This window comes from Myotis lucifugus, unplaced genomic scaffold (assembly GCF_000147115.1).
Source record: "Myotis lucifugus unplaced genomic scaffold, Myoluc2.0 scaffold_13, whole genome shotgun sequence".
NCBI classification, from domain to species: Eukaryota; Metazoa; Chordata; class Mammalia; order Chiroptera; family Vespertilionidae; genus Myotis; species Myotis lucifugus.
Window position 1 is genome coordinate 4,729,085 of NW_005871061.1, and position 11,946 is coordinate 4,741,030.

Below are 11,946 nucleotides of genomic sequence, written 5' to 3' on the forward strand. Positions count from 1 at the left end.
TACACACACACACACACACACACACATACATTTATATACTGGATACTGGATGGGTCAAAAGTAGGTTTACAGCTTTTCATATGGAAAATAATACAATAACTAATAAATAATAATACACGAATAAACTCTGCATTTCATGTACTTACAACTATAAACTTACTTTTGTCCAACCCTGTATGTGTGTGTGTATAGTGTGTATAATATATATAATTAACTTACAAGCCATTCAAAAAGAAAAAGTTATCCAATTTAGGGAGATAGGAAAAGAGGCTATATATATGTATATATATATATATAGACATATATATTCCTAGCAGTGTGACTGGCACATGACATTCACTAAACAGTTGTTATTAATACTATTTTATTATCATTTTTACTTTTATATTATTATTATAATTGATTATACCTTCTATTTCAAATCAGTGCACAAGTAATTGAACTAAAAATTCTCCTAATACCATTATGAAGAGTGTATATTTTAAAGAATGTGAAGAATCATTTTTAAAAGAGCACTATTTTATCCATGTGGTTTTCTAGAACATTTTGCTTTTCAATGTATGCATTATCTCCATTACTGACCATGTACTTTTTTAAGTTTTTTGATTTGTTTTTTTAAATCCTGAACCCTCTCTCCATGAGCAGTCTCATTTACAAAAGTTTTGCTTTGAACTTCCCAATTTTTTTATTTGACATGAGCAGGTAATTGATGGTAAGAAAACTCAAGAGTCAGGGCCAGTGAACTTCCTTCCAATGTAGTCTACAGCTCTCCATTTTTCTTAAAGAACTAGAAAATAACCTGACTTACTATTTTCATATAAAAGAAGGCTTTGTTCTTCAGGCTTCTTTTTTTTGGGTCAATTTTATATGGCATTTACATTACAAAGTATGGCTCATCATTTCACTAAAATCTATTACTGCCATACTCTCAAAGGTGATTAATGTTACTCTGGTTGAATAATATGTGAATTTTTTCATCTTTTTAGAAATTATTCTCTTAATAAATAATAGTGGGGAAATTAACATAATTACAGTGCAGGGCAGACCCCCTGATCTGTTTTGAATTATCTGGTAAGGACAATGTGCTTACTCAGTAAGTAGATTTTTAACCACTTCAAATGACTCTCCCTCCTACTATGAGTAAATCCCAGGTGTTGATATTAGTTGACAGGGTGTTAATGTCATTAGAGTTCTGTCAGCTCTTCTTGTCAATGTGTTAATGGTGCCCCTGCTGCTCAGTCACTCCCTGTCCTCCAGTTGGTGAAATGATTTAGCCAGCAGTCAATCAAAAAGCTAAGCTGATTGGTGCAATAGACAGCCCTGCCATTGACAAAATCTGTGTGAGTAAATGTGGTAAGAAATTTGTCAACAGGATATAAGCAGTAAGGTCAACATTGTGTTTAATGTGCTTTTTCGACAGTAGAGGATGTGAAGAATAGATCAGGACAAATATTTAGAAGTCCAAGAAGCTCTCCTTTAACAATGGCCTCTCCAGTCAGAAAGAGGAAAGAGCAATAAGTAAAAGTTATGCTTTGATTTAGAAGAAAAGAAAACCTCTCAAGAAGACAAAACCTGTAAAAATTGAAATCCACATATACTGTCAAGGCAAATAGTCCATTCACAGTGCTCCCTCTCAGGTCTCTTAAGCATGGGTTATTTTTTAAAACTGAAACTAGATGTGATTCTGAACCTCACCCTACCAATATTTGCCATCTGTGCTAAACACTAGCACACACTACTTAATTCCTGGTAACTTAAATAAAAAGAGCCTGGCCGGTGTGGCCCAGTGGTTGAGCATTGACCTATAAACTAGATCATGGTTTGATTCCCGGTCAGGGCACATGCCCAGGTTTCAGGCTCGATCACCAGTAGGGGGCATACAGGAGACAGCTGATGGATGATTCTCATCTTTGATGTTTCTATCTCTTTCTCCTCTTCCTTCCTCTCTGAAATCAATTAAAAATATATTTTTAAAAAGTTTATTTAAAAAAATAAAATAAAATGAGATAACCCTAGAAATTAGTGAATGAAAAACAAAGGGACTATGGCAAATAACTGAGTTGTTGAAATTATACTGACCCAACTTGAGCTCACAACAATGACTCAGAAACAACTGTGGTCAATTTTATTATCAGACATGGAAAATAATAAACAGAAATATTTTTTAAAACTCAAGTATATAAAATTAGGCAATGTGTGATATACAGTATAAATATTCAATAAATGAGAGTGAATATTATCATTTTTATAACTTACTAAAAAGAATATAGATTCTATTTCAATCCACCATACAAGCAGTAGAGCTAAAACTTCCAATACTATTATGATGAGCATATCAGCATGAATACTAAGCATTTTGACTTTAAAAAAATTAGAGAAACATCAATAATTTCCTCACAAATTTTATCAAGATGTTTGAACAATTAGCATTTCAATATATAGGGCTATTATATTCATGATAGACCATCCCCCTTGATCCTATAATGAGGTATAAGAGAATTTTCCCCATTTCTTCATGTTTTGTAGTCTTATACAATTAGTTTTGCTTATTTTACTATATATATATATATATATATATATATATATATATATATATATATATATATATATATATATTAGTCATTAAGAGGCTCAGAACAGGCCTCCGCAAGATGTACCACTTTGGCATGTGGATTATTTTAAGCTAAAGGCAATCGAGACCCTGTGGCTCAAGGGAAACTTTGCCTTCTCCCTTAAAAAATTTAAATTGGGGGTGTGCAATAAGAATAATCACCAGAGATAAGTTGTTATGACATACATAAGACTTCTTTTTTAAAGTATGTATTTTAATTGATTTCAGAGAGGAAGGGAGAAAGAGATAAAAAACATCAATGATGAGAGATAATCCTGGATCAGCTGCCTCCTGCATGCCCCCTCCCACTGGGGATCAAGCCCATAACTAGGGCATGTGTCCTTACCAGGAATCTGGTTCATAGGTGGACACCAACCTCTGAACCATACCAGCCAGGCAGCAAACTTCTAATTACTAAACACCTGTTCTTATTATCATTCTATGAATGGCATTCCTCCCCTCTGAAGCTCTGGAAAGGCATGTTCCTCATTCCTTGGCTCAAGATGCCATATATGCTTCATTACTCTTTCGGTCTCTAAATCTCTCACATACGTAGGGTTCCCATATGTACATATAAAATTAAATTTGGTTATTTTTCTCTTGTTAATCTATCTCATGTCAATTTATTTATTAGACCAGCTGGGGGAACCTAGAGGGGTAAAGTACAATTTCTTCTTCCCCCACATTAGGAACAAGCAACCAACTTTGGGTAGAGCAAGGGAGACAGAGCTGATGAGCTTCCTTCTAAAGCCACTGGTTATTCTTCTGGAGGCAGGAAATAGGTTGGGTTGCTCCATTCAGGAGAGGTTTCATTCTTTTGTAATTTTTGTTCAATTTTTTGACATTTACTTTGTAAAGGTGAGATTATCCCTTCTAAAACTGATTACAATTTACATGCATGCTCTAAAAAAGTGACTCAATGTTACTTAAGTTCCTGAGATTTATATGAAGAAAAAATGTATAACTATAAGCACAAACAACTTCTATTTAACAATATCCCTTGTAAAAGTAAGAGTTTGGACAAGATGATCTCCATGGTCTCTAGCTATAATACTCTGTGATTCAACACATACTTACTTAGTGTCTACATATTACTACGTGCTGCACAGTATGAGGGGCACACAGATATTAACACACCAGACATGATCTCAGCCCTGAGGACAGCAAGACAGAGAAGTGTGGACATGTAAGACTGTCAACAGCTAGAGGTCAAGTTTCCTATAATGTGCAATGTTGTATTTTCATGGCCTGGCAATGCCTAGCACACTATAAGTGTTTGATCAATATTATTGAAAGAGTAAGGGTAAACATAGCAGGCTATGGGACTTAGCCCTATCTGGAGATTTGGTGAAGATTCAATTTGTATATTCAATCTATATGTTCTCTGGCCCTCATGCCATTGCTGCTAACTATAGCTTTTCTAAAAGCCCACAGGCGTGGCAGTGTTATTCAGTTTTTGAACTCACAGTGCTTATAAAGAGATTACTGTTTAAGTAGGTAAGGTTACTTTCAAAGGAAGCTACTCCCATACTTGTGCTTGTAGTTTTTCAATTTAAAGGGCCAATGACCTGAAGCCACACAATTTATTGGCAGTGGATAGAAACAATGGAAAGATCATTCAGTACAACGTATCCTTTACTTGAACTAGAATCATGGTTCTAATTTTAAAACAGAGTCAAATATCCCACCATAAAATATCCTCTTTTGAATCTGCCAGAACAGTAGAAAATATTAAGTATGCAGCAGAATTTATACAACAGATATACATATGATGATTATGCATTTTGTTTGTCATTTTCTAGAAGTTCAAAAGTTTCAATGATAGACCATAGTCTTCCAAGGGAAGAACAAATTATTTGAGTAATAGTTCTATCATTGTAATTCATTAATTTGGAGTTTTTAACCACCTCAACTCAATATTCTAACGTTTTCTCTATAATAAATTGCTGTATATTTTATTTGTTATTTTTAAATATGATATGCAAAGTTACAGTCCCATACATTTTAATATAGTTTTCAATCCCCTTGTAGACAAATAGTCACACTCTAGTGCCCCCTAAATGAAGAATAACTATTCATCTGTAACACAGAGATACAGAAGGCTCTGGATTTTCATTTTAAAGTGCTTAATTATCTGCATAAAGAGAGAAATAAAATAAAGAGTCCAGGCCAAGTTCATGAGGGTTTGAAATTACTTTTCTTTTTCTAAACGAGCAACAAAGACTCCTCAATGGTGCAAGCTGTTATGTGGCCACAAGCCAACTGTGGAAGAAAATGTTGAAAACAGGGGGATCAGGAATTAAATTGAAATATATGATGCAAGAACCAAACTCAAAAGTTGAAAAATGTAGGTAGTGTATTCAGCCACAGGACAATATTAACATATTGAAGAAATAATCCAATCAGCAATACAATTAAATCTGCACATTAAGTATTGCAATGTGGGCAGTTATATAATCCAAGGTTGTTTTTGATCACAAACATGTTTACAATATTCCTATTTATGAATGTACTCAGCATCACTAAAGGACCACACAAAACACGGTATTAATCCACAAACCAAAAAACTGAGAATGAAAAAAATTGTTTTTCATGTAAATCTGATGGCCATTCTCAAGTAATTCATGTTCAGTACCGTAACTTACACATTGGGCAGGAAAGAATGCTTATCAGAGAAGGAAAGGCAAGAGATTTAACCTTGAAACAAGGTAACTGCCATATAGTTGTTGAAGGAATTTACTTATTATCAGATAAAGAATTTACAGTATTTATTCCCTCTCGAGATATAAAATAGTGAATCAATCTGCAGTTCAAGATATTTACTTAAACCCAGAGGAGGAGGATATGGCTTTAACTTTTGAAAACCAAAATAGGAAGACAAACAGTTCTAATGTAGTTTATCTTTAGACACCAGATTTAACATTCAACAATTCAAGCTAAATGCTATTTCTCAAGTTCTCCGTTCATATATTTCTGTAATTTATATGAGTATAACATATGTAAAATGGAAGTTGAAAACCACTTATCAGGAAAGCTTAAAATTACACGGATAGCTACTACAATTTATTTAAATATATAATCTACTGATCAATTCATCTATTCATCTATCCATGTATCCATTTGACCCTTCACAATCCTTTTAGTCTACTGATATTAGTCATCCTCTGGTTGCCCTTGAAAAATCCTGCACACATAACAAAGAAACAAAAAATGGTCTGACCAAACACATTTTCTCCGTTGATCGTTTCCTTTAAGCAAATGGTTACATAAGGAGATTCTTTGTTTTGTTTTAGGTCTAATCAAGCCTCATAAGACTTACCTTGCATATGTTGTGGGCCTTCAAATGAAATTCTTCTTTGAGAAATGGCACTGTTTTCTTATATAATTGTTCCCTTGGCTACTCTACCTGGCTCAAAATATCCTGAACTAAAATTTATGCTGCTAATATAAAAACAGCCTATACACAAATTCATCCAGACAGTGTGAATAAGACTAAGTTTAGAACGAACCAAATAGTAAATATACAGACAGACTGATAGACACTGACACACACACACACACACACACACACACACACACACACTAACAAAATACTTAAATAAAGGATATAGTCATCTTTTCCACGAATTTATCATGTTGATCTTCTGTTTGCGGGAATTTCTTGATGTCACGTTCCAGATTAACAATCTGTTGTTCCATTGCTGCAAGGTTGCTCTTGAGAATTTGAGCTGAAACTGAAGAAAAATATGCAAAGTCTTTAGAATATTTGGCCAGGTATTCCAGAAAAAGATTAAAAGAAAACAATATTAGTTAAAGTATTTTTTTAATATGGAAAAGAGTTTCATGAAGTCAACTCACATTTTTCTGAAATACTGCTCATAAAAATTCCACTCTCCATGAAATAAGAGAAAATGTGTAATATAATATACCAAATCATCAGGTTTAATATGAGAATGTCACCATTTTATTCAGTCATTGGTTCAAATGAATCTATTTCTATTTAAATTTATTGGTGGAATTCCTAATATTTCATTCTTTAAAATCTAATTTGTAGATTAAAGAGAAACTAAGGTTCAAAGAGATCTTATTTTATTAATGTGTCTTGGCTATATAAATGATTTAAAGTTAAATTATACAAAAGGATCAACTATTTTTCTTTGGTTGGAAAAGCCTAGTTTCTACAAACCAACATCTATGGTAAAAGTTCCATTCTCATAGAGAATGTGAAAAATTATTTTTTCATACCCACAGAGATGTGAAAAATAACTGTTGATACATAAGGAGAATTTAGAGCAAAACCCAGCAAACACATATGTGCATACATACCCACAAATCTTCAGCAAGCCTTCAAACTCTATCATCAGTTGCGTTAATTACCCCTAACATTCTTTGCACATTTTCTCTCTCCTCGTTGACAACCAATAATTTTAAGTATTGTATTAAAACTGTTCCAAAATACACTTTCCAGATCTCTCTGATACCTTCTTTTCACAGAGGGACTTTTCTTTAAACTAATGTTATTTTATAGATACTCTATTATTGCATGATGATCAATTATATACAAAGACGTTTCTATCAATATCAATGGCATCTGGCAAGGTTCTAAATGGAAAGACAAGGTAGGTATAAGAATTTGGTAAGTAGCCTGTGAAAATGGTTCTTAAACTCAGACCTCTGAAACACTGTTCTTTTCATTAAAGAACTATGAAAGACAAATAGAATAATATTAAAATTATTTTTAGGTAAATTTCAGCTCACTCTGAAGTATATTGAAATTACAATGAAAAATTCAATGATACCAACAAAAATCAACCCCCTGGCAAATTTTGGCCAAACTCTCCTGATACAAAATCCTCACACTGACTGCATACCTTTATGACTCAATTAGAAGAAATTAACTTAATTTACAGGGAAGTTCAAGAGACTGAAAAATCAAGCACCAATACTAAAGACAATTTTTTTCTTATTAATCTGTCAGTTCAAAGAGCTCTGTCCAAGTTATTTCCATTTGTTTAGATCCATAAAGCTTGAAAATTATTCTTTATTGAAGAAGTCTAAAAGAGTTTTGTCTTGCCAAAAATTCGCTAATGGCTTAGCCATTATTGCTTGCTGTATTTAAAGGATAAGTTTTCTGTGGAGGAAATCATTCTCTCTGACTTTAAAACTGAATTATTTTGCCCTATCTGGTTTGGCTCAGTGGATACAGCGTTGGCCTATGGACTGAAGGGTACCCTGGTTTGATTCAGGTCAAGGGCACATGCCCGGGTTGCAGGCTCAATCCCCAGTCGGGGGGTGCAGGAGGCAGTCGATCAATGATTCTCTCTCATCATTGATGTTTCTATCTCTCTCTCCCTCTCCCTTCCTCTCTGAAATCAATAAAAATATATTTTTAAAATTTTTTAAAAAACTGAATTATTTTTCTTTACTTTTTAAAAATTGTTGTTGCTTAATTCTTGCTAATCACTCAAAAGGTTTCTCCCAACCCATTTGCTTTATTGAAAAACTGAAGATATAAAATTGACAAATTGTTTGCCGTTTACATTGCATGGGTGAAATAAACTCATGATAACTTTCTGCTATAAGCAAAATGTGCCCAAAGCCAGGCTGAGGTCACAATAGTAATCCTCCTACTAAAAGCAATAGTAACCTAGCAGTAAAATGGGGAGGAGGAGGAGGAGGATCCATCTTTTGATTGTTCCATACAGAAACAGTCTGAGCACATTGCTATGCACACAAAAGTCTAGATATCCCAAATAATGAGACAGTATTTTTAATCCAGAGAAATTACTTTTCACCTTAAAGTTAAATTCTGAATAAAACACTACTTTCCAGACACCTGTCTTCCTTAATTTCATATGTCAAATCCTTAGTCCTCTATAAATCCCTCCAGAGCTCTACTCCACATACTCCAGCATCTATAGGCATTTTTGTTTGTTTAAGTGATCTTCCACATGTTACCTTCTGCTTTGAATGGGAATTACTGTTTCGTTACATAAGCACAGCCTCTGCTAGAAAACCTGAAGCTACTTAATGGTAAGATCCATATCTAATTTTTTGCTTTTCCCTCAGTACTTATTTAATACACGGTCCTCCACAAATGTTTGTTGAATGAATATGCATATTTCAACACGTTTTGGTGCAGATTTAAATTTATGCCCATTTCTGCAACTGAATGTGCACACAGGGGTTAGATACAGTCACAATGACTGAAAGTTACCCTACCAACTATGATGTGAGTATGGAAAGGAAGCAGAAAGTTGACATCTGTCTAATGCTATGTAGAGGAGGCAGGGTTGCAGGAGATGCTTAGACAAATGAAAGTGAGAAACTGATACAAGAAAGAGAGATAAGAAATACCTTTCTTTATTAGGCTGTGCTATTCTTTCCCTCTAATGAATTATTAATATTATGTTGAAAAAAAGAATAAAATACTGGTGCTGTAATAATACAAGGATTTCAGCCCACCACATGCATATCTGTGGCTGCATTAAGCCAGCAATACCATTATAGAAAATGTATATCCTTAAATTGGTGGAATTTTGGTATCTTAGAGGTAGAAATGACATTAAAGGGCATTTGGACCAGCCTCTCCAGTTTTCTAAAAACTCAGGTTACATGTTGTCATAGTCTATTGAAGGGAACTAGTTTTACCACCCAGAAGCTGCCTTTTTGGGACACCAATTTTAAACTGTTTATTAAGAAACAACACTCAGAAATAACCTTTCACCCTCCCCTTTTTCCTGCCCAAGAGATTCAGACAGTAAAATCTGCTTTAGGATGTTGCTTTAGCTCAATTTGGATTAAGTACGGTACACAAGAGGGCTTCCGTCCTGGCCAGTATGGCTCATTTGGTTGAGCGTCATTCTATACACCAAAGGGCTTAAGGTTTGATTCCTGGTCAGGGCACATACCAGGTTGTGGGTTCAATCCCTAGTTGGTCGGGGTACATATGAGAGACAACAGATTAATGTTTCTCTCTCACATGGATGTTTCTCTCTCTCTTTCTCTCCTCCTCCCTTCCTCTCTCTAAAACAAAACAAAATAAAAACAAGAGGACTTCATACAGGGACCTGTTAACTACGTAGCCCTGTGTCTCCCTGCTTCTGGGTTGCCTTGAAAGAATGTTCCTGCCATGTATGTTCTGCTCATCCTCAACTACCTGTAAATCTCCCATTCTCACTTCTGAAATCTAAGACCCCCAGCCCCTCTCCTTTGTACAAAATGCCTTATATATCCAATGTTGCCTCACTGTCCTTGAATTTTCATGCCTCTGTGAATTCCCCAGGCTCATGTCTTAAACATTTGATTTTCTCCTGTTAATCTGTCTCTGTTAATTTGATTATTAACCCAGCCAGAAGAATTTAGAAGGTTGGAGAAAAAGTATTAATTTGTTTTAGTTCGCACACCAAGCTCCTAGAAAAGCGTCCAAGACACAGCTTGCATGTTAATGATACCTTTGTAACTAACCTAGTTATTAATTAACTGGAAAGGTGCAAAGGGAAGGCCAAATTGCATAGGCATGACTTGTGCAGCTTTGCCAGGAAGCTGCAGTTTAACATTCCCCAGGCCCGTTCCCTGCAGATCCTGGGGGAGGGGACTGGACAGGGGAGAATAGACAGGCCCAGTAAGGTCTGAGTGACAATAGGGAAGGCACTTGTCTGTCAGTCACAGGTAGGAACAGGACATTGGCCAGAGTAGGTGTGGCCACTGCAAGTACAGGAAAATTTGAGATACTTAAGCTCCTAAACAAAGGAGTTTGTTTTCTTGCCTCTTGCTCACACTTGACTCCTGGCTTGCTGGGGTCTCATGCTCCTGACATTTGCCCACATGGCCCACAGCCATGTGGACCCCACACAATGGGCTGATGGACTGCCATTAGCCTAATGCTGCACCGGACGCCGCTCCACCATGCAACAGCAACTTTGGACACTGGCTCTGCTTCTAGCTCTGTTGAATCTCCAGTTGCACTTCTTCCAGGACTGGATTAAGGGAAAGGGGATTCTAGAAACTGAGAGATGTAATTCCATGAAAATAAAGCTCTCTACCTCATTTCATCCTCCTGTGGGGGCCTCTGGAAATGCTTATTCCAGTAACAGCCCAAGAACCCCATTCCCACTAGCAATGGAGAAAGACAATCCACGCATTTCTCCCATAACATTAAGACCTTATTGGGGGTGAGAGTGGGTTGCAATCTGAGGGAAACATGCCTGATGGAAAGGGGAAGAAAACAAGAGGGTAAGTTACTGAACTGACCACAGCTTTAGAAAAAACACAGCTGGTTGCTTAGTATCCCAGGTTGTCTCCCTCAAGGCCAAACTAATGGGCATGTGACCTGTGCAGTGGCAAAGCCCCCACCCCCCACCCCCATCCTAACAAGGGCTCTGTACTTGGTTTAATACTTTGTTGTTACCATTTTTAAATTCTCAATAATATATTAAACAGGGTCCTGCATTCATTTTCATTTTGCATTGGGACACAATAACCATGCAGTCAGTTCTGGTCTCCAAATAAGAAAAGTGAAACAACTATAACTTGGAAGAGCTGGTTAGAGGGGGTGAGAAGTGCACCTGCTGGCTCCTCCCCACTTCCTATTCTCTCATTGGTGAAAGTCTCTTTCAAGGGGTGTTAACTTCTGGCTCTGGCTGGGGAGTAAGAAAAGTGGCCCAGACTTAGAGGTGAAATGGCACAGAAGGGGTGCCCAGTGAACCTAAGCTGGTACAGAAACTAGATCAACAGGGGATTCACTCTATCCTAAAATTATATAATGAAAATATTGACAGTTGCTATAACTAAAAAAAAATTGTTCACTTATAATCAATATCACCCTATTGAATTTTTCTTACCCATCAGATTAGACCTCATTTTGCCTTGCAGCCACACTGATTAAGTCTACTCCCTATTTTACAGGAAAGTAGTCATTAGCATCATCTTAATCTTCCCAGGCTACACTCAGTTCTTTCAACTAGTTCTCTGAGGGTAGGGTTAGTTATTACATAGGCTCTTACGTATTAACTAACATTTACTGAGTGCTTACTTTGTGCTAGACATTATTCTAAATATATATATATATATATATATATATATATATATATATATATATATTGATTTCAGAGAGAGGAAGGGGAGGAGAGATATAAACCATCATGGTGAGGGGGAACATTGATAGGTTGCCTCCAGCACATCCCCCTCTGAAGGACCCATTGAAGCGTGCCAGCCTGGCATGTGACCCGAGCCGGGGATTTATCCTTTTTCTCTTTGTTTTTTTGATACATTGCTAAACAGCGCAGCCATATTGGCCCGGCCTAAACGGCACCAAGTGGGTGCTGCCGTGTAAA

At 36.0% G+C, this 11,946-nt stretch overlaps 1 protein-coding gene across 3 annotated transcripts in view; it reads right to left on the minus strand.

Moving 5' to 3' along the window:
- DIAPH2 (diaphanous related formin 2) overlaps positions 1–11,946 on the minus strand; it is a 906,095-nt gene that overhangs the window by 315,769 nt on the left and 578,380 nt on the right. For all 3 annotated transcript variants that reach the window (XM_023750473.1, XM_023750472.1, XM_014452154.2), the window contains one exon: positions 6,221–6,345. In XM_023750473.1, the coding sequence (XP_023606241.1) occupies positions 6,221–6,345 (125 nt within the window). The remainder of the gene's footprint in view (positions 1–6,220; positions 6,346–11,946) is intronic.